This window comes from Numida meleagris, chromosome 20, assembly GCF_002078875.1.
Source record: "Numida meleagris isolate 19003 breed g44 Domestic line chromosome 20, NumMel1.0, whole genome shotgun sequence".
NCBI lineage: Eukaryota > Metazoa > Chordata > Aves > Galliformes > Numididae > Numida > Numida meleagris.
Window position 1 is genome coordinate 1,510,905 of NC_034428.1, and position 19,898 is coordinate 1,530,802.

Below are 19,898 nucleotides of genomic sequence, written 5' to 3' on the forward strand. Positions count from 1 at the left end.
TAGTCTCTCTGTTCATGCAGCGCAGGTAAAACTACTTCTAAGTAACTGAATTCGTGCCCTGCTCCGTCAGATGTGCAGTACATAAATGCAGTGATTTAACCATGAATTTGCAAAACAGTATGTGCATGCATCAGCCATTCCACCTCTGAAATGAAAAACAGCTTAATTAGAAAACTATTTAATATGTAACCAAAGTAACTGTTTCCCATGAATTTCAAAGATCCTTCTCTGACAGCAAGAAAATAACACAAAATGCCTTTCACTCATCTCCCTTGCCTACTGAATTTGTACTTTCTTTAACTGACTTTGTTTGCCGATGTTCGTGTTCTGCTGCTCTTGGATTTTAAGTATGAATCTTATTTCTAAGTACTTCCCAGTCAGGATAACTCAGACAAACTGTCCTCTGTAGCTAAACAAGGAAACCTCTCTTCTGATGAAAAACAGACGTTTCTTAAATCTAGTTCCTTCATTGCAAGGTTTCCCTTTCTCAGATTTTAGGTCTCTATATAGAATACAGTTAAATCCTGCATTATTGGGATGAAAGTAATGTCCTTTCTGATTCAGAAATGACCTTCACAGTGATCACTGTCATTTGCCTAGAAGAGGGGAAAAAGTACAGTCTGTTTATAATTAAAATCTTAAGAAGCAGTTATTCTTGATTAGAACAGTCAGATAAAAGCTTTAATTTTCAAGATTGCCTCTCATTCTATAATGAGTATGCAGAGGCTTCATATTAACCTATCCCAAGTCACTTACTCCTATAGGCATTCATGCACTTACACAGTAAACTTCTAAATTAAACACAGATGTGATCCCACAGCTTAACCTCCCTTAATGTTAGCAGTTGCATTCTACCCCTTATCAATTTAAATTCCTCCAGGCTGCTTGGTTTTCTTCTATGACCAGCTCCACCATCAACCCGGAAGTGCTGTGTGTTTGTAATTAGGAAACTAACACTCTAGTCTTGCAGAAAAATATCCTTCTACAGTGATGTAACTCCTATGACATATATATGGTAGAACCTTCATATATGCCCTTTCCTTAAGAATTTTTTTTAAGCATTAGCCCTTCCTGAAGTCTCCTGGGTTTGTCTTGTATTTTCTTTTATACGTAGACGAGTACACATTTCTTCTGTGAAAATGGAGCAACAAGATTTCTGAAAAAGAAAAGGGGAAAAAAACCAAGGGGATAAGTTGTTCTGTATCGTAGAATGCAGCTTTTAAGTGCGCACTAGACTTTCATTGCCATGGATGGAGAACAAGAACACCAAAATACACATTCAAATACTAGTGCAGCTTTATTTCCATGTGTTTTCCTGCTTGTCAAATGACTTGAGAATAGCCATACTTGAGAATAAACTTGTTACTGATGATTTACTGACCTCTGTACACACTCGAGTATCGGAATGCAGCCTGTCTGCATTACAGTAAATGTTTCTATTTAATATTTTAAGCTTTTTAAAATTTTTTGTATTGCTCAGGCTACATAACTGTCACATAGCCCAAGCAACAACATTTCAGAGATTTTACGGAGTAAATACATGGCATCTATTTTCCCACCCCGTTACATTTCTTTCTATAGACAAGAAAGATTGCCATGGTAAGGAAGCCAGCATTCTGAAGAGAAGGGATCCAGGGAGGAGGACAGGAGATGATGACAGTCACCTACCTTGACCTGTCCAGCAGCACGTCTGCTCTTATTTGACAGCTCCACTACAGCTGCAATCACTCCCAATGCGAGGCCAATTGCAAGAGTAAGAAAGAGCCCACCCAGAGCTTGGGGCTGCAGAGGACTCCATCTCTCTCTACTTTTGTGAAGGCAGCTGGACTCCCACCACTTGTTGCGCAAGTAGTCAAGGTCACCCGACTCGCGCAGTTTGAGGACAGCAACTGATAGCTTCTTAGTCCATGGCGATGCTGGCAGCAGTGGAATGAAAGTGAAAAGCGTGTAAGAGAGATCACAGGCACACTTTTAATCAACCTGCTACTACATGACAAAGCAGGCTTAGCTGGGTGCTGCTTCCCAGCTTTCAAATGGTCTTTCTGCAGAGCGCAGCAGACTAAGCTGAGTGCTTTCTTACGTAACTAGATAACAACCATTCCTATCCTATCCACTTCCAGAATAAGGGCAGTGTGAAGGTTCTTTGAAAAATACTATCAGTCATGCTCACAAGAGAACAAATCTGATAACGAGTTCTGCATTCTTGGTACGAGAGCAGGAGAAAAAAATGAACAGAAAAAAAAACAATGACATTCTTGGCAGTGGATATTTTTAAAATCTACAGTTCAAAATAAGAGGGAGTGCTAGTGATAATTCATCTACTGAATGAAAACATTGGATAGCAGGGTTAACAATTTGTTCATAGTAGATTATTAGTCTTAACACGCAGAAAGTGTCCCTGAGTTTCAGGGCTTAGCTATGCCAGGCCCTTTGCTCTGACAGACCATTTCAAACCCATGAGATCCAAGTGGAGAAGTGGGACAGAAGTCATAGACAGTGACTAACCCTGGGCCGTGGCAATGCCAAATCCTCCGGCTCCAATAACTTCAGGGGCTCTGATCAAATTGCAGTGCCTGGCGGCTGCAAGGTCTTGAGAGATTGATTCACCAATGAAGGCGTAATTGGATTCCATCACGCGCTGAACCGCTTCCTGGTAGGTTTTGACTAAAACGCGGTCTCGTCTCTTGTCCATATACTCATAGATCATCTGATGGATGGGATTCTTGGAGTTCTGCAACCCAAAAATTCAAGAGATAAAGTGATGTATCAAGCAATTATCCAGAAAAACATTTGCATACATGTGCAGTGACTGAAAAAATTTAGAGGAGTACTTAAACTATTTACCTTTGAGCCCTCTTGTAATTAAAATTATCATCTATCTAGCACCTTATGTTCAAGGTACACAAGAATAACCCCTGAAGACTCGTACCACTGTCTTAAGAGAGAATACACTATTAAAACACAATCTTCTGCCTGCTTTTCTCTCAAAGAAAAGCTGAAAGAAGAGATAACAAAACAGCATATACCAATCCCATTATCTGGAGCACAACAAGAGAACTGATGGAGTCTACAGTGAGGAAGGCAGTGTAAGACCCAGTGTGAGCCAGACAGCTTGACTCCACTATAGCAGCCCTAAGGGATGCATGTATGTGCACAATTAAATTTTCTGCACCTTGAAGAAGTTGAAAGTGGAGGAGCCATCCAGTGTCCCAAACTCAAGCTTTCTTTGCTTCACAAGATCTTCAAAAGTCTGGATCGGGAGCTGCTCGCTGCCAGAGCTCAGCAGCGCGGTGAAGTTGGCGATGTAAGCAGCCAACAAAGCTATGGTGAAGAGCCACCAGATGGCAGCGATGACCCGCACAGACAGCGCCTTGGGCCGAGGGGTGACACCTGCGAGACCAGAGGAGCCGACAGAAAGTATAGGTGGTAAGAGAGAGAGCTCGAGTTAAAGCCAGCACAAGACTTGTTAAATAAAGGCCAAACTGCAAAAGCTTGCTCTGCAGCTACTTTGGAAACACACAGGCCTGAAAAGCCCTCAGTGGCCGGTTTGAACAGCATCAATACTGCATGCTATGCAGAGCTGAAGCAGTATTACTGCCCAAAAAACCCAAAAAGACTCCACTCTATAAAGCATAAGTGCATTGGTTAGCTCTAGAGCAAGTGTTAGAGCAGGAAACACACAGTGCTCAGGTGAAGCCAGCCACCTGCAGAACTCCAACAAGTCCCTAATCCAGACATCCCTGAGTTTTAGCACTGCCAAGTATCCCTATTTTAACATCTTTTCCCTCAGCACCCTAACCATGAAATACAGCACACCACTGTTACAGAGAGCTCATAGGCAATCAGCTCCTCCCAGCTCACCTTGCAATGTGAGTGCTCCTGCTCCAAACCAGAGGCTGTTTAAGAAGGTGAAGTGATTCTCTTCATTCTTTGGCTCATTCCACTCACAAGGGCTCAGCCTGTAAGGAAGTAACAGGATGACACACCAGACACTGCAGAAAAGAACAATCCTGCAGCATGATGTGCAGCAGTGCAGACAGCCTGAAAATGCCCTGTCTTTCCACTGGAAACTGTGGCACAGTTTATCTAGTAGACAAAAATGCTGCTGATCAATACCACAAGTATTTTGCAACACTGAAGGCTCGGGAGGCTTCTCTACAGGTTTGCCAGTTACCTTCTTGAACCATTGCATAATCTAGTCTCCCTGGTACACCTATGGGGCAGTAATGGCTCTATTCTTTAGTATCAGATGAAGGCCGCTCCTCAGAGCAAATCCTTATCATCTACAAAAGACTGCACAAAACTAGAAAAGCAGCAATAGAGATTTTGTTCAAGATCGCAAATGCAGAGAGCCTTAGTGCAGCCTCATCAAGAGAGGAGGAGAAAGCTGATGTCCTAGGAAAAGGATGGAGGGGAAAGAATTTCATCCACAAGAGTCAGTGCAGGACTGAGTGCATAAAAACACACCAGGAGAGGACTGCACACAGGAATACAGAGTAAAAAACAACTTAACTCTGAAAAAAAGTGAGAACAAAAAAGCTGAAATACACAGTCCTTTTGACAACTGTGGATAATCCACATCAAGAGATATGGTGATTTTCATAGGGAGATCCTACTCCTTATGTGCCATGATTTAAGCTTTATTAGCTCTGGTTCTAGATTTGTATAGAAGTTTCCTCAAAGCACAATGCACCTTGGTACTTTCTTAAAAACAAAGATCTCCCCATAGCTGGGAAAGCAGCTGACTTTAGCAAAACCTGTAAAACACATTTGTACCTGGCAACAAGGAAGAGGCAGACACACGTCAGCACATAAGCAAATAGGAGGCCAGTCCAGGTCTCCTTACTGAAAGGAGCCAGAAAGTGGAAGAAAGACATCTCCTGAGAGACAGTGTCCTTTCGAAGCAAGATCCCAATGCCAGTCTGCAGGAATGGCGTCGTGAAGGAGACCACCTCTTCCCTTGCTGATGTGACTGTCAAGGAAGCCACTGCAATGTCCGCTTCCTGTAAGAAGAAGTTAAAATATAACCAACCATCCCACCTGCCTGAAGATTTCTATCACTCAAATAGAACGCTTCCCAGGCTAAGCGGACAGATACCTACATGGCCAACAGCCATGTCAGCACAGCTCTTGGGCTTCTTTCCTTGTCAGTGCTGCAGTTTCTCAAACATAAAATGAAAATTACCTGTCTCAGAATCTCTCCAATCATCCCCGTCCAGTTCCCAGTGGAAGAGATGGTGCCATACTTCCCATCTCCCACCACCTTCACCTTGTAGCTGAAGTGAAGCATTGAAGCAAGTGCTTTCAGCAAATCAATGCAGTATCCCTCCAGTTCTGCACTTCTCACCATGACATAGGGGTCTTCCTGCATAAAGAGGGAAATCAATTACATGCCACCACAGTCTGCAGTGTGACTGACTGTGAATTAAACTTTTTTTTTTTTTAAATCCTCCCCAAAGATCTCTGCTCACATTATCAGGAAGACAACATTTCCGAACCTGAAAGAAAATCACAGGAATCATATGCCACCACTAGTCAAAGACTACAGCATGGCAGCTGGATTTTGCAAGCTACATTAGACCACAGAAACAAGTGATAATCTCTTTGCAGTCTAATAGTCCAAATACATTTCCATCTGGCCCATCAAAACATCAGCTGAGAGTCATACGCTGGTGCAGGAACTGACAGCAGAATCAGACAATGTATTGACACACATTCTTCTGAATGATCCTGCTTGTCCAGTACCAGTGGCATTGCATTTTCTTTATTCTTTATTTTTTAATGATCTGTTTTTAATCCTTGCACACATGATCTTTACATATTTCCACTTCAGGATAAAAACAACTTACTTTAGACGATGGATAACAGAATGAAAAGGCTGAAACTGTTTGAAACTTTCACCTCTACATCATAGTGACAACAGTTGAAAAATACTGTGATGAACACGGATATCGGTGTCAGCAAAAGGCAAGGTGTAATTCCAGCTATCTCCCAGCTACAGGGTTTTGTTACTGCCTTACCAAGATTGTTGTGACAGTCAAAACTGGAAGATTCTCTTCTGGTCCCCTCAAGTCATTGGCCTACAAATAAAAAAAGCACAAAGGAGAAATAACTGGATCCCCACTTAGCTAGGGTTTACATTATAATATGTGTGTGTGTTCCATAACAGTAATTAATCAGTCAAAAGCATTTCACTTTATGACATGTTGTCAGCATACAAATAAAAAAGAAAATCACTTTAAATGTTGTCACAATTCTTCAGATACTCAGTACATATAGTCTTCCAGAGAGCGATCAATTTATGCTGCTGACAAAACAGCTAGCAGCCAATTAAGGCCTCATTAGAGAGCAATTCCAGGAGACAGAACAGTAGGAATCCTGAGATGAAGAGGAGAGGAAACACGAATTCACTTTTGCATGGAACACCAAATTCAAGAGCATATCTTCCAACCTTAGGGTCTTATAACTGAAGATGCTTTCTGGTCACCAGTACTTCAGAACAGTTCACGTTTTTGCTACTAAGGCTGTCCTCAGATTAAAAGCATTGCACACTGTGACCTCATCTATGTCTGGATTTAATATCCGAGAGCTTTTGCACATATGACTTCATTGGTAGCTCTGCACCAGTGAACTTAAACGTACCTTAATCATAGCATCATCATTCCTCATTGCTCCTGAAAAAATAACAACAAAATCAACTCCTTGCAGGGTTTATGTTCACAGTTCCTTAAAAGTGAACTTTCATAAACTCATTTCACTTACATAAGCAGAATGATTATCCTTGACTCAGAAGCTCACAGTGCAGCCGACTTGTAGTAATTTAGTGAAGTTTGTTTCCTTATTCACTGCATTTTGCAGAATCGCCCTTCCTGATAGGTTGAACAGCCAGCAGCCCTGCTGCTTCACATGACTAAGATTCCCATCCCCAACTCCTGCAAAAGCCAGTCTGTTTGCCTAAGGAAAAGCCCTGTAAACAACCTGAAGTTCATCAGCACTGAATTCCAAGACAAGAGGGCTTCCTACTAGGTTCCTACTGTTAAAGCAGACAAAGGAGACCATCTTGCAACCACTGGGGCAGAAATCCTCACCCAATTGCTTTCTCCCCCAGAATTACAAGCGCTCTGAGTTTTCATCCCCGTGCAAATTCACTGGAGTGAAGAACACCTGAGACTGTCACCAGCTCTGCCACTGACCTGTGGTTCTTTATTGCCACTCCTTCTTGTGCCTGTCTCCTCTTCAGTAAAAAAAAACACTTGTAAAAGTATTATTAATGAGGTTAATTAAGCTTTTGGCTCTACTCTCTGCTCCGATGTGCAACTTTTAACAAAACCGTTTAATTACTTGATCCCCAGCTTCCTTTATCACAACACTCAGAACACCCCAACTCCCCAAATCTGCAAAAGATGGAAACTGTAGTAATCGAGATGCAGAATTAAAAACACAATTGTGTCAATGTATAGCTTATTAACTACCCAGGATGGGTTTTTTTTCTAGAATGTGCAGCATTATTGCTCCTTGGAATCAAAGAATTCACAGTGCAAAAACCAAAAAAACCCCAAGATAAAACAAAGAAATTAGAGTGTTTTTACTGTTCCAAGCAAAAGCTGTGAGTTTCTCATTAAATATAACAACGTATTCATTCATTATGTATTATTCATTCTTTGGATTTGCATTTTCTAGTCTTGTGCTGAGCTCCACATTATTGTTAAAACAAAACCTGCTTTTTCCCTCTCCTCTACAGTTCTCCATGGGAGCTGGAAATCTTCACAAAGGAGTTCTCTTGTCTCCCTTCAGAAACTCATTAGAGGCAGTGAAAGCTGTTTGAGGCTCCTTTTTTGAAGACCTGCTAGGGTTTCTTGGAAGAAAACAGCCTGTACTGAGGGCTTCAGCTCCCCCACAGCGGGGCTGGATGCAGCTGTTCAAAGCCCCATTGTAGGAACTCCTGAAAAGACCATAAGTAATCAAGCTGCAGCAGTAACCTTAAGTTCATCGCAGTGACACTTCTCCAAAGCCAAGTCCTCACTGGGAGAATTTACTAAAACATAGCACAAAAGGTCTCATCCTTCCTCTCTTGCTCCCAAAGGTTTGATGCTGCAGGAAACTACTATGGTTGCAAAAATCAGCCTTGCCCCTACCTCTTCAGTTCTGAGCGTGAACAGCCTTCTGATGGGAGATGACTCCCTGCTTGACTTCATGTGAAAAAGCTTTCAGCACAGATAAATCAGAACTGGCCTCCTCACTCCCACTTTTCTACCCTGCCCCCCTCTGCCCAGGTTAGTAACCCTGCCTTTGCACCCTCTGTCCATATTTCCCTTTATGCAGCTTGTGACCATGAGGGATAGCTGAACCAAGAGGTCAGGTGGGTGACAGTTTTGGAGTACACTGGGACACTCGGGATAAGAGTATGAGAGAAACTGACCACTGTCACTAAAGCTAAAGACTGATGCATATGTGACTTGAAGCAACCTGCTGCTACCACCAGCTCTGGGCAGGTAGGGGATAGGCAGGTGAGAGGGGCAGGAGAATCAGTAGAGGAGCCAATTTTTGTTTCCCAGTAATGCTGTGAGGTTAAGCTACTCCTTAGCCTGAATCTGGACTCAGACATAGAACACCAAAAAGCCACAATGAGATTGAAACACCAGCATTTGTTTCAACTGCAGAAGCAAGCTCCACAGCTCCTCACACTGGGGATGAGCTGCAATCCAACCAGCTGACTGCTGTGCAGAAGTCACTGGCAGTCTCCTTCTGCTGGCCCTGAGGTTATGAAGACTTCACCAGGACCTAAGGCAAATTTTAACACTATGTCCTAATCAGCAAAGGACAAAACCAGGTTTGAATGCAGCCAGCATTCTTGGACAAATATTCTCACCTGTCTGGCTCGATTCTCTCAGGAGCAGCACAGTTGTAACCACACAGAACATAAAGTGAAGTGCTTTGTCCATTGCAGCAGAAATAGTTACTGTTTGGAGGAAACTTCCTGTTGAGGTTAAAGGAAAGTCATTAACACTGCTTTTATGATTTCTCAGAGCTGAGTTAAATTGGTACATCTTGGATTTTCTGCATCTCAATTCTGAAGAGTCCCAATTCAAACAAAGGTCTCCAGGTGAAAACAGGGTCACTCCTGAGACCAGATAGAACAAACATTAAAGAAGAGGTCCCAGGGAGCACTTTACTGCAGAAATAATAACGTGATGAACATATGAAGTGGATGTATCCACTGACTGTTGCACTGCATCTCTCCCAGCCAGCTCCCCACAGAGGAGAGGCAATGTCTCCTCAGGAGCCAGGGTCAGTGTGCAGGCACTGATAAACAGGAGATGTTTCAGGAGGTCCTTATTTCAGAGACATAAATGCAAGATGTTATATTTCCCTTCTGTGGGTTGCAGAAGAAAAAGCAGCAGGAATGATATGCTTGCGCCAGTGAGGAACAGCAGTTTTGTTCTGTTTTCTGGTAAATTTAACCTGTAAATTATTGCTACTTTTTCACTGCGATTGAGTGTATACTATGAAATGATCTTTATTTCAAGTGATCTCCTTCAAAAAAGCTATTCTGAGCTGGTAACAAAAATGAAAGAGTTGTTAACACACTGGCTACTGACTGTCTAAAAAAACTAAGTCTAAATTTGTGCAAAAAAGAGCGTTTTTTGCAAAAGCAAATACACTTCCGTAATTCTACATTAGTACTAAAATAATTGAAGGATTAACTGAAGAAGCTACTGTGAGAATAATGGGAGGACAGATGACTCCAGTGCCCTCCAGCCTGCAAGGAGCTGCTCAGCTGCTGCTTAAATTAACCACTGCAACATCCCTTCACCGTCCACCTAACGAAGTACAACAACATTTTTTCAAGTTTTACAGCAAAACAAACTAAGGATTTAAGATGTTACCTTGCTAGAATGGGCTCTAGAAACTTCTCAGTCTTTCAAAACCTAAACAAAAAAAGACAGCATTACTCCTCAATCATTCTACTGCAGGTAGTGCTGAAGAGAGGCGTTAGTATTAAACAGAGCAGTGGAAAAGATGAACAGCCATCAGCCTGGCAGGAGACAGCCTGTTGCACACAAGCTTCAATCTTTGCCAGCTACAGGCACAGCAGTGATTGAAGGCAGCATCTCACTTACAGCAATCCCTTCAGCCTCTCCTAGCTTGGTCTGACTTGGTCTCAGCGGCAGCAGGTCGATGAGCAGGCACAATGGAACTGCTGGAACGGGAACGCTGGCTGCATCCTGGCTGTTATAAGGACAGCAGGAGGAGCCAGGCGCGGGGCTGCTGCGGGAAGGACGTGCCAGCTGGCACCGCAGGCTCCGGGGCACCTTGCCTTGGGGACAGAGGAAGGGGAGCACCCCGGCAAAAAGAAGTCTGGAAGCAGGTCAGTCCAGCGGCTCAATACTAACTGAGGCTCGGAAAAATACAAATACCTCTACGTGGCCTGCTGTGTGGTCCTGTAAAAGCCTTCTTTTCTGCAGAACCGTGCCCTGTTCAGCTGTGCCGATCTCCCCTGTCTACTCCTACTGCAAGCTTAAGGCCTTCTCTGCTCCGTGATTGTCTCAGATCAGTTGGGGGATAAAGGTACAACACCAAAACCCTCACAAACTCATTACATACAGCCAGTACTTCCTCACATCCCAGAATGCTGAAGAAAAGCCCGAGCTTCAAAGTAAACCACGAATTCTGGGTTGTACAGAACTGTGTAAGACACAGACACAGAAGTGAAATTCCTGACCCCTTCATCCTTCCATTTACCAGCTGCACTTCAAAAGTAAGCTCCAGTACAACCCTGCCAAGCGGCTGACTCTACTGGGCCAGGTCATTTATAAACACGACATCAAGGCTCTGAAATTACAAAGGATTGCTTTCACAGGAATTCAGCAAAGAGTAAATCATTACAACACATCCTGCAGAGGAGCTGGAACATGTCCACACTTGAGTAGGAAAAGAAAATTATTTCACACTTACTTGACTTTAAGCACTGTTCAAGATGGAAATGTCTCAGGCAGCTCACACCTTCTTCCCTACTCCCTTTCTTTATATGCCACTGAGTTAATTAATCATTACACATCAACACAACTCGTCTTCAACAGTCAAAATTTGCTTGTATTTCCATTTTAAAAATGCTTACATTAATGCATTTGGTGATGCCAAAGTGTAAGGGCACAACTCACAGCCCACTGCAGTTCAGGGGAGCTCCAATATTACTTCTACTGCATTTCAGACACCAAATGGTGCACATAATTCTTACAACATAAACTATGGCAAGATGCTAATGTATGCTATAAATGATAACCACATTCTTCCTATAGGACAAAACCAAAAAGATTCCAAGAGACCCATTCAGCTCGGATTTCTCTCAGATGCTTTGAGCTGCTTACAGCTTCACTTCAGGTACTAGCTTTGCTAACTGGCATGTGATTTATTTTTCACTTTCTTATGCGATAGCCACACTCTGGAGATTCTGGCAAAGTGTTGCACGTAGAGGGAGGTTAACAAGAATCAGACGAGTTAAGGTTCCCAGCTGCTTCTCATGAATATTTTTCTAGGCTTTAGTAAGATGCACATTATGGTATGTGATTTTTCACAGCTGGCAGCTAACGAGGGCTAAGCCACTAATAAGCTCAGCTACAAGCAGCTGTAAACATCTCAGCACTGTCAAAATTAGTTTTTACAGATGCAATCAAATGCTCATCATCAGTGATCTTCAACACCAAGCGGGAGGAATACAGTCCATAAACACCAAGGACAACCACGTACTGTTTGGACTCCTAAACCTACACTTGAATGAACTGAAAAACGTATGGGACAAGTCAGTGGCCTCACAGGGAGAGCTCAGGACAAGGGAAGATGGCTGCTGTAACTCTACATGCCAGCAGGAACAGATAGACAATGGGCCTTCTCTAGGCAGAGTTATGATCATTGCTGCTGCCTACAACACAAGTTTATGAGGGCCAAATGCTTTGGCATTAAAAACCCATGAAAAGAACTGTGTGCTTGTTATGCACACTTCACTGAATTCTTACCTGCAGCTTTGGATGAGATAGAGCCAATTAAGTGTTTGCACACATTAGTTGACCCTCCCTATGTATGTTGCCTCTCTCTATATCCTCTTTCACCAGCTTGATTTTGAGATGTCCACTATTGTTCCAGTTCGTGCAGAAAAACAAAACAAAACAAAACAGAGATGCTGAAACAGTTTTGCTTAAAGCTCTTGAGTTTGTTGTTGCTGGGGGGGGCTGGGAGCAAGACAAGAAAAACCCACTCCCAAACCTAAAAGATACATCCACTTAAAAACCTAACTATGATACCAGAATCACCATGAATCTTTTCCTTTTGTAAATCAAACACTACAAATTGGAAACAGAATAAATTGATTGGCTAGATTATCACTGTAGTAATTATTCTTCAGAGCAAAATTACATGGAAGCAGAAAGGATGAAGAACAAAACTGCTGAAGTGAATTCCTGCTACTCAGCAGTGTAGGTACCGCAAAATAAATTCCATTCATATGAACACATGGACACACCATTAATAGTCTTCTGTAGAGCAACAAAACAAGCTGGCAAGGCAGTTACTACTAATTTGCAAACAGGAGGGCAAAATTCACACGTACCCTAGCAAATTAAATCCAATCACTGTTTTTTAAAAATGTGAACAAAAAGATATTTTGAAGCGTTGCATGATACTGTCTTCTGCAAGGTGCATTAATTTAACAAGAATTGCTTAATCAATAAAAGATAAAAAGGGATGTGGAACTTGGTCTTTGAAAAGACACAAATAGACCTTTCACACACAGACTTTCTAACGCTGTCAATTTGCACGTACTTTCTTGCTTTAAAGATAAAAAAAAGCAGCAACTCCCTGCAGCTCTTCAGCCCATAACTGAAGTAGAACAGACTGACTTGCTGCCTAAAGAATGTTAATGAAATTCGCTTTGTTTTAAGATACAATGTAAGACTGATCTTGGCAGATCACGCATTCCGCTGATGATTTACCTTTTTGTCTTCAGGGACTGCAAAGATATCGTGGAGTTACTTCAGTGCAGGTTCCAAACCTTTGTTGCACAAACCTCAAGGGCCTCTCATCCAAATTATGAAGACAAGTAATGAAGATCAGAGCCAGGATGGAAAACTGCAGGAGCATGTTTGGACAAAGCATACTGAAGATCACTTTAAAATATTTCATCAGAGAATTTAACTCCTCCCAGCCCCTACCTCCTTGTCACGATGAGATCATTAACCATAGTTAGCCTTACCTTCTGATATCTCTGAGTTGAAACATTTGTGACCAAATGCCAAGAACTCCTTTCTAGCCCCACATCCCACAGGTGAACTGAGGACACATTTTCACTGTGCACTTTGCTGGGACAAGAAAAGATTTTTTGAATGAGATAAGTATTTTCAGCCAGATTTTAAACAACCTCCATGATGAAATAGGTCTAGCTATCTAACTTGAAAAAAATGTAGTTTATCTTTGTATTGATCTATATAATGTTCACTTCTTTGGCTGTGTCAGAACAGATCAAGTTCTTGGATAGCGCCTGTTTGGCTACAAATTACATGACTCCCAAGAATTTTCATCCAGTCATCACTGGCTGCCAAAGACACCCATTGAAAATTACCCACGTGTTGTGCATCACACATCAGGATGCCGCTCTCTATCAATACTTGCATGTGCTTTGGTGCACCAGAGAAAAATTGAGCAGGATCTGAAATGGATAGCATTCTGAAAAAAGAGTAAAATTAAATGTTATGACGGCATTAAAAAAGTGTTATGTTACTGCTGAACAGCCAACAGCTGGAAGATTAAATATGTTTATTTTAGTAGTAGAAGGTGGTTTTACAAACAAATTTTTAGATTTTGCAATATACACAGAAGAATCATTACAAACAAAAGCAAAATATTTTCTCAATAATAGGGACTCTATGCAGCTTGAAAATAAAATTAAACCTCTGTTTCTCATTAAAATGCATCTCAGTAAACAATCTTCTCCATCACTGATAAAATACATCTATAATAAATGACTTTGGAGGGAGAGATGGGATGGAGGACACACCTTAAAAAAAAGTAAAAAAAAAAAAAATGGGGAGGAAAAATGGTTATTCCATTGAGCTTGCTATAGAACTCTAAATATGTTCATCTAAAAAAATTAAATATATATATTTTTAAAACACATCATTGAAAATTTTGCATGGCAGTGCAATATAGAAGTAGGAAAATTCATCCAAAAAAGTGCTATGTACAGCAGCATTGTTAAAATACCATAAAGAAGGGATGGTTCCGTATTCAAGAAAAGATGAGTGTGCTCTTTAGTCATTTCTGAATTAGTGTCAGAAGATGTTTCCTGTCTTTTTTGACTAATTCTCCCTTCTTATCTCATTCCCACGGGCAATGTTTGGAGACAAGAAACAGTCACAGTTCAGTTTAAGTGCTTGCATGTGTACATATATAAGCAGACATATACCTGCATACACACGGATGCGCACGTATATTTATATGTATATAGAAACGAGCTTGGTTTAAAAAAAAGCATTCCTTTGGAACATGGCAACAGGTTATCTTTCTTCAAAGAGTGCGACAACATGGACTTTCATTGAAATAAACAAGTCCATGATAAAAGATGGAGTTTATCTACTATATTATTAATTAAGGAAAGAATTCCACTGCAATTTTTACTGTTTCCCAGATGCCTCTCGCTCTTCAAAAAAAAAACACCAGAACAAGTTACGTGATTTCAAATCCAGCCTCCTTTCATGGATACACAATTAACAAGAGTAACATTAGCTGTCACTAACATCACTGATGTTTAACTGCTAAACAAAGCAATTAATGAAAGTAGTAAGGAGCGTAAGTTTTGCACAGAGCAATTTGCAAGTGCAAAGAAGTGGTCGCACACAAAGGAGGCCAGATTTGAGGTTGGAAAAAGTGTAATAAAAAAAAAAAAGAGGTCCGATCATTAAGATTGTAAAAATACATCTCTGATTTCAGTTGGTTGACGGAATTCCACAGACGGATGACAAGTTTAGCACTCATCTATTCTTTTGGAGTCATGATCTTAAGTACCTTTACCACCAAGGGAAGGCCAGGAAGCACTAAGCCATACAAGGATATCTTGTGCCTCTCAGGTCACTATGTTTTGTTTTGAATGTAAACATCACCTTACTCAGTGCTCCCCAGAATTACAGTTTCAGCATAAAGAAGACTTCTGTGTCAGTGTTATAATCAGTTTGGTTCTTAGGCTGGGATGTAAACACAGCAGGAGAAGCTATATCCGTACAAACTGCTTTTGCAACGCTGCAGGCTCCCTCTGGATTTCCTCTCTCTTCAATGGGACTCCCACTGAGCTGGCCCAGGCTCTGCAGCCGCTGTCTCTCCTGAGCTTGCTTGGCCCTGTTGGCAATGTACCGCACCCTGCTCTGACTGCGAGATGATGACCTGCGGAGGAGTCCTAAACTCTCCACTTCCTCTTCAGATTCGGTCGGATCGAGACTGATGGGGGAAGTGATGTCGTTTTCCTGCTGGAAGGCCGTCAGCTTCTTCAGCTGCTCGGTCAGTTCGTCCTGGGGTTTGACAGAGGCCCTCAGGCCTGAAGAGCGGCGCTGCTCACGCATCGATCGAGTGACAAAACTCCTGCTGATGCTACGATATTTGCTTTCAAAAGTGCACACAATGTCATCAGAGGTAAGGTCTCCAAGACTCTTGGATTTTGCCTGGTTATTCCCAACCTTATCCTGTGCTTTGGATTTGTTAGAAGATTGCCTGAGACTTTCTATGTACAGCCTGCTCCAGGTGTGCCTTCTAGGAATGGATGAGAACGCATCCTGAGGACTCCTTGCGAGAGGACGGGGGCATAATTCATCTGCTGGCAGCTGGTCAGCCCGCAGGTTAGGATTGGATTTACTCTTGCTCACTATTGGCATTTCATTACCTGACGCTGTAGCAGACCGTGGGCGAATACCCCTTCTCATGGCAAGGGGCTCAAAGTTCTCGTGACGGATGCCAAGATCTGGAAGGCTTTTGCGAGCTAGATTAGGTAGAGAGAGATCTATCACAGTGTCATTGGAGGACATGCTGGAAGAGGAAGACATGCTGTCACGATGATTGCTGCAATCTAGCTTGCTCCAGATCCGGTCATTAACAGTAGCATCAAAGTATACTTCTGCTGCTGGAGATAGGCTACTTGGATTTTTTATTAAAGCTGAGGAGTCTGACTTTTTCAGCCCTTCACTCTTTGACTTCCTTACTAACATGTAAGAGCTCGTCTGAGAAACAGGTAGAGCCTGTGCAGCCTGGGTCTTCTGGAAAATATCTGGAGGCAAAGTTGGATGTGTGCCATTAATCACATTGTTTTGCTGCAGGACAGCTGCTGCACCAGGTTTTTGGCTTTTCAATTCAGCAGTGGTTTTCAAGTCCTTTAATACCTGCCCTGTTTGGTCATTATGCTTCTGGCAGTTTTCAGCAGGTTGGCCAGCACTCTTAGCCTCTGCCACTACCAGCCAGGCTTTCTGAGGATGCGCTGCCAAACTAAATTGATCTTCAGCTTTACTGCATGCCTGCGTCCAATCATTTTCTTCTTTGAGAAGTCCTGCCATGCTTGTCCTCTCATTGTTTTGGACTAATACATTAATGTCAGCTGCTCCTGTGGCTATCTGCACTTGGTCTTCTGCAGCCAAATTTGGTCTTTGTTCTCTAGTGAGCAGAGGTTCTGGAGGCTGGTTGGATGGGCTGCTTCCTTTTGTTTGAGATTCAGTGGAATGATCAGACATAGAGCCTTCTTCAGAATCGCTGTAAGGAGTGATGGGCAGAGGAAAGAAGAGGCTGGCATGATGGCCCTCATTTGTAATAACAGGCTCTTCAGTGATAGTTTCTAGGCTGCATAAAGAAGTGACTGACCTCTGCATCGAGAAATGGCTGATATCTACTTGGGAGACATGAAAGAAGAAACAGACAAGAAAAACAGAGATACTGGGTTAATTAGCTATTATGGATTCCAGTTTAAACCACAGATTTATCCTTTACATGGTATCCTTTTGCTTCAGAGGTAGTAGTTGCATATATTAATAAAGATTTTTTAAATAACTGATGATTTCAAATGCCTAGCAAAGGCAGCAACGTTTTTGGTTCTCTCAGTTTGAGCTGCCCAAAAAAGCAGTTGCTTCTAAAAAATCCCAGTCCATGCATGCCAGGAACACACTATTTTTCTGATTGTCTTAATCAAAGAACAACTGTGTCCATCCATTTCTTTGTGTCTTTGGACCCTCTCTTAGAATCTAACCTCGTCCTCCACCATTCAGCACCAGCTGCATTGCTTTTTTCCTTCTTTCCAGCACTCAAACATGGCAGTACATCAGATCACAATCAGATCCTGTGTAATAATCAGAACACCTTCACCACCCCATAGATGTGATCTTAATAATCAGTTATTCGAAGAAGAGAAACATCACAGGACTTCTGGAGCAGATTACAAAGAAGAACGACTTGTATGCATTCACTGAAATGTAGTCAATGTGCCTTTTAAAGATAACATTAAAAAAAAAAAGCTTTAAACAGTAACTTTGTTTTCCTAAGAGTTTGCCATTTCTTCTTCAAAAGACGATACAGAGATGCATGCTTCATGAACACCAGGCTGACAATACAATCCTGAAGAATCATCACATCCACTATATTACCCAAAAAAAAAAAACCAACACTCCATCTGCAATGTTTGTATCCTGCACCCTAAGAACGAAAGCATTCATGCCAAGAACACTACTTCCCATGTCTCCAAACCACAATGAGAACATGCTTCAAAACAAAAAACAAACAAAAAAAGGAAACAGGAGTACAGGCAACAAGGTGCTTGAATCAGCGATACTCAGTTGACAGTTACCTTTAACTTGCTTGTCCTTTCAGTTCTTAACTAGAGAGGGAGAGTGTGCATGTAGAATAATAGGACAGAACAGAGGAAAAATCCAGTTAATGTAGGGAAGGCAGGTGCAGATAACAGGGTAAATCAGTGCTGAGGGAGGGAAGGGAGACAGACAGAGATACTCGAACATTTTTGTAGGATTCTAAGAATTTCTGACCAACCAGAGCATTCAATGGAATCCATAAATGGACAGATATTAAATCCACTATTTTGCTTTAGAAAAACAAAAGGCAATTTTTGCTACTGTTCAAGAAAAAAAAAAAAACAGTAACATAATATGAGTTTGTTGCTACTTGTGACACAGAAGGCATCTTATTGTTGAAGGCTTACATGCACATAAGCCCATCCACCACTCACAGAACAGCCAAATTTTCAGGATCTGGAGGAGTCCAGAGCTGGTCAGCCTAGTGAGCTCTTCCTCTCCCCATGCAGGCCAGGTCATCTGTACAGATTACAGCATACTTACAAAGCAGAATACCGGAAACTGTAATGCTGTTGCCATAAAGGAGACAAACCAGGGACTATACTTTCCTGTCTCACTCTTGTGGCACATCCCATCACCAGAATGTTAATTATGAAATACAGCCATATTAGGCTGATGTTATTGGTTTCCTTGGTGCCTTGGCCCAAAGCACTGAAATAGCAGGAGGATGGGGAAAGCGTGCTGTTTGTACAGTGTTTGTCACATTCAGTCCAAGTGACTATTTCACAATGTTAAAGGTTTGTTGGTTCCATGCTTGAGAAGTCAGATGGATTTAATCAAATTTCAAGCGTATCACAATATTTATTTAGTGACTTAGGGGGCTAGCAGGGGAGCTGGCACTGATAATGGGAAATGGTTCCATATGTCACACTACTCAGAGCTTATGAAAAGCCCAATGCCAATAATTTAGGCATAGGAAGGGTTCTGCTGCCTTGGATTAATTTCAAGTCATAGGAATTGGCAAACTTCTCTCTCTCCCTCCCACTACCCTGGTGTTTTCCAAAAAGCTCAAAGCAGAAAAAAAGAATCAAAAAAGAGATAGAGAAACTGTAGGTGTCCAGTTAAACCAAATTGGTCAAAGAAATAAAATATTTTAAATTTCTATACGAGGCTTTCAAAGAAGCCTGCTGTATGTGAACAGCCAGAATCTGTTATTAAAAAAAGGGCTGTGTCTTGAGAAGCACTGAAGTTACTTAAGTATTTCTACAAAAGTAACTATCAATGCCCAAAGTCTTTAGAAAAATAAGTGGAAAGAATTTAAAGAGATGCTCTTGCAGTTGGAGACAAAAGCTGGATTTCTTTACTTCCTCTTCACAGTTCTGTGAAATGGAGGAAATTTTGTCACGATCTCCTCCCTTCCTTCCTTTTGCTGCCAGACCAGGGGGAAAAAAAAGGCCAAATTCCTTATTAAAACACGTAACTTGAAAAGTTCTGTTCTTATTTTCCATTTCTACAAACACACAGTTCGTGTGAGGGCGAGATGATCCCGGTGACCACACGCATATTCCTGGCTTGAAACAACAATACAACAAAACGCTGTAGCTTAAGTAATCTTCCTTTAAATGGGCAAATTTCACTTTACAGTTGGGAAATGTTAACAGTCCACATTGCTTGGCTCGTGTCAAGTAACATCAGATCACATACCTCATTTGCTTTGTATTACGTAACTGGGCCCTCAGGTCACAGTCAAATTCTATATGTAATATTAAGCACATCTATAAATGCTTGCATACTGGGGATTTATATATTTAGGACCAGAATGGTCAAGTGTGATCTCTTGAATAACCCAGACTAGAGGATTCCCTGATGCCAGTAATTTACACAATAAATTGCAAGTTCTCTGAGGAAGGAGTTATGTTTGTTTTTTTTTTTAATGCACATCAAATATCAGTTCTGTTGTGGTTACTGCTTGATGAAACACAAACGTTGATGATGGAAATAATGTTTGTTAATGCAGTTTTCCTATATTCAATCTCTAATTAATGCTCTGGTTTGGATCTTAAAATTTACTTAGTA

General features: G+C 41.6%; 2 protein-coding genes across 15 annotated transcripts in view; both read right to left on the reverse strand.

Annotated features, from left to right (window-relative positions):
* Positions 163-13,659, reverse strand: LOC110408638 (probable glutamate receptor). Of its 4 annotated transcripts, none has more exons than XM_021417585.1 (12): positions 12,987-13,659; positions 9,888-9,929; positions 8,870-8,977; positions 6,643-6,674; positions 6,021-6,080; positions 5,186-5,365; positions 4,777-5,003; positions 3,862-3,959; positions 3,173-3,390; positions 2,506-2,731; positions 1,669-1,916; positions 163-1,156 (listed from the first exon to the last, which is right to left on the reverse strand). In XM_021417585.1, the coding sequence occupies exons 3-12, from the start codon at positions 8,940-8,942 to the stop codon at positions 1,055-1,057; spliced, it is 1,464 nt and encodes a 487-aa protein (XP_021273260.1). In that variant the 5' UTR covers positions 8,943-8,977; positions 9,888-9,929; positions 12,987-13,659; the 3' UTR covers positions 163-1,054. The 4 variants fall into 4 exon arrangements, with proteins under 4 accessions (XP_021273260.1, XP_021273259.1, XP_021273258.1 ...); XM_021417584.1 differs by having other exon boundaries at positions 12,015-13,659; XM_021417583.1 differs by having other exon boundaries at positions 10,122-13,659.
* PLCH2 (phospholipase C eta 2) overlaps positions 13,790-19,898 on the reverse strand; it is an 82,369-nt gene continuing 76,260 nt past the window's right edge. For 6 of the 11 annotated variants that reach the window (XM_021417553.1, XM_021417552.1, XM_021417551.1 and 3 more), the window contains one exon: positions 13,790-16,909. In XM_021417553.1, coding sequence (XP_021273228.1) covers positions 15,171-16,909 — 1,739 coding nt within the window. In that variant the 3' untranslated portion in view covers positions 13,790-15,170. Of the gene's footprint in view, positions 16,913-19,898 lie in introns of all 11 variants that reach the window. The other 5 variants (XM_021417559.1, XM_021417555.1, XM_021417558.1 and 2 more) reach the window with 1 other exon arrangement.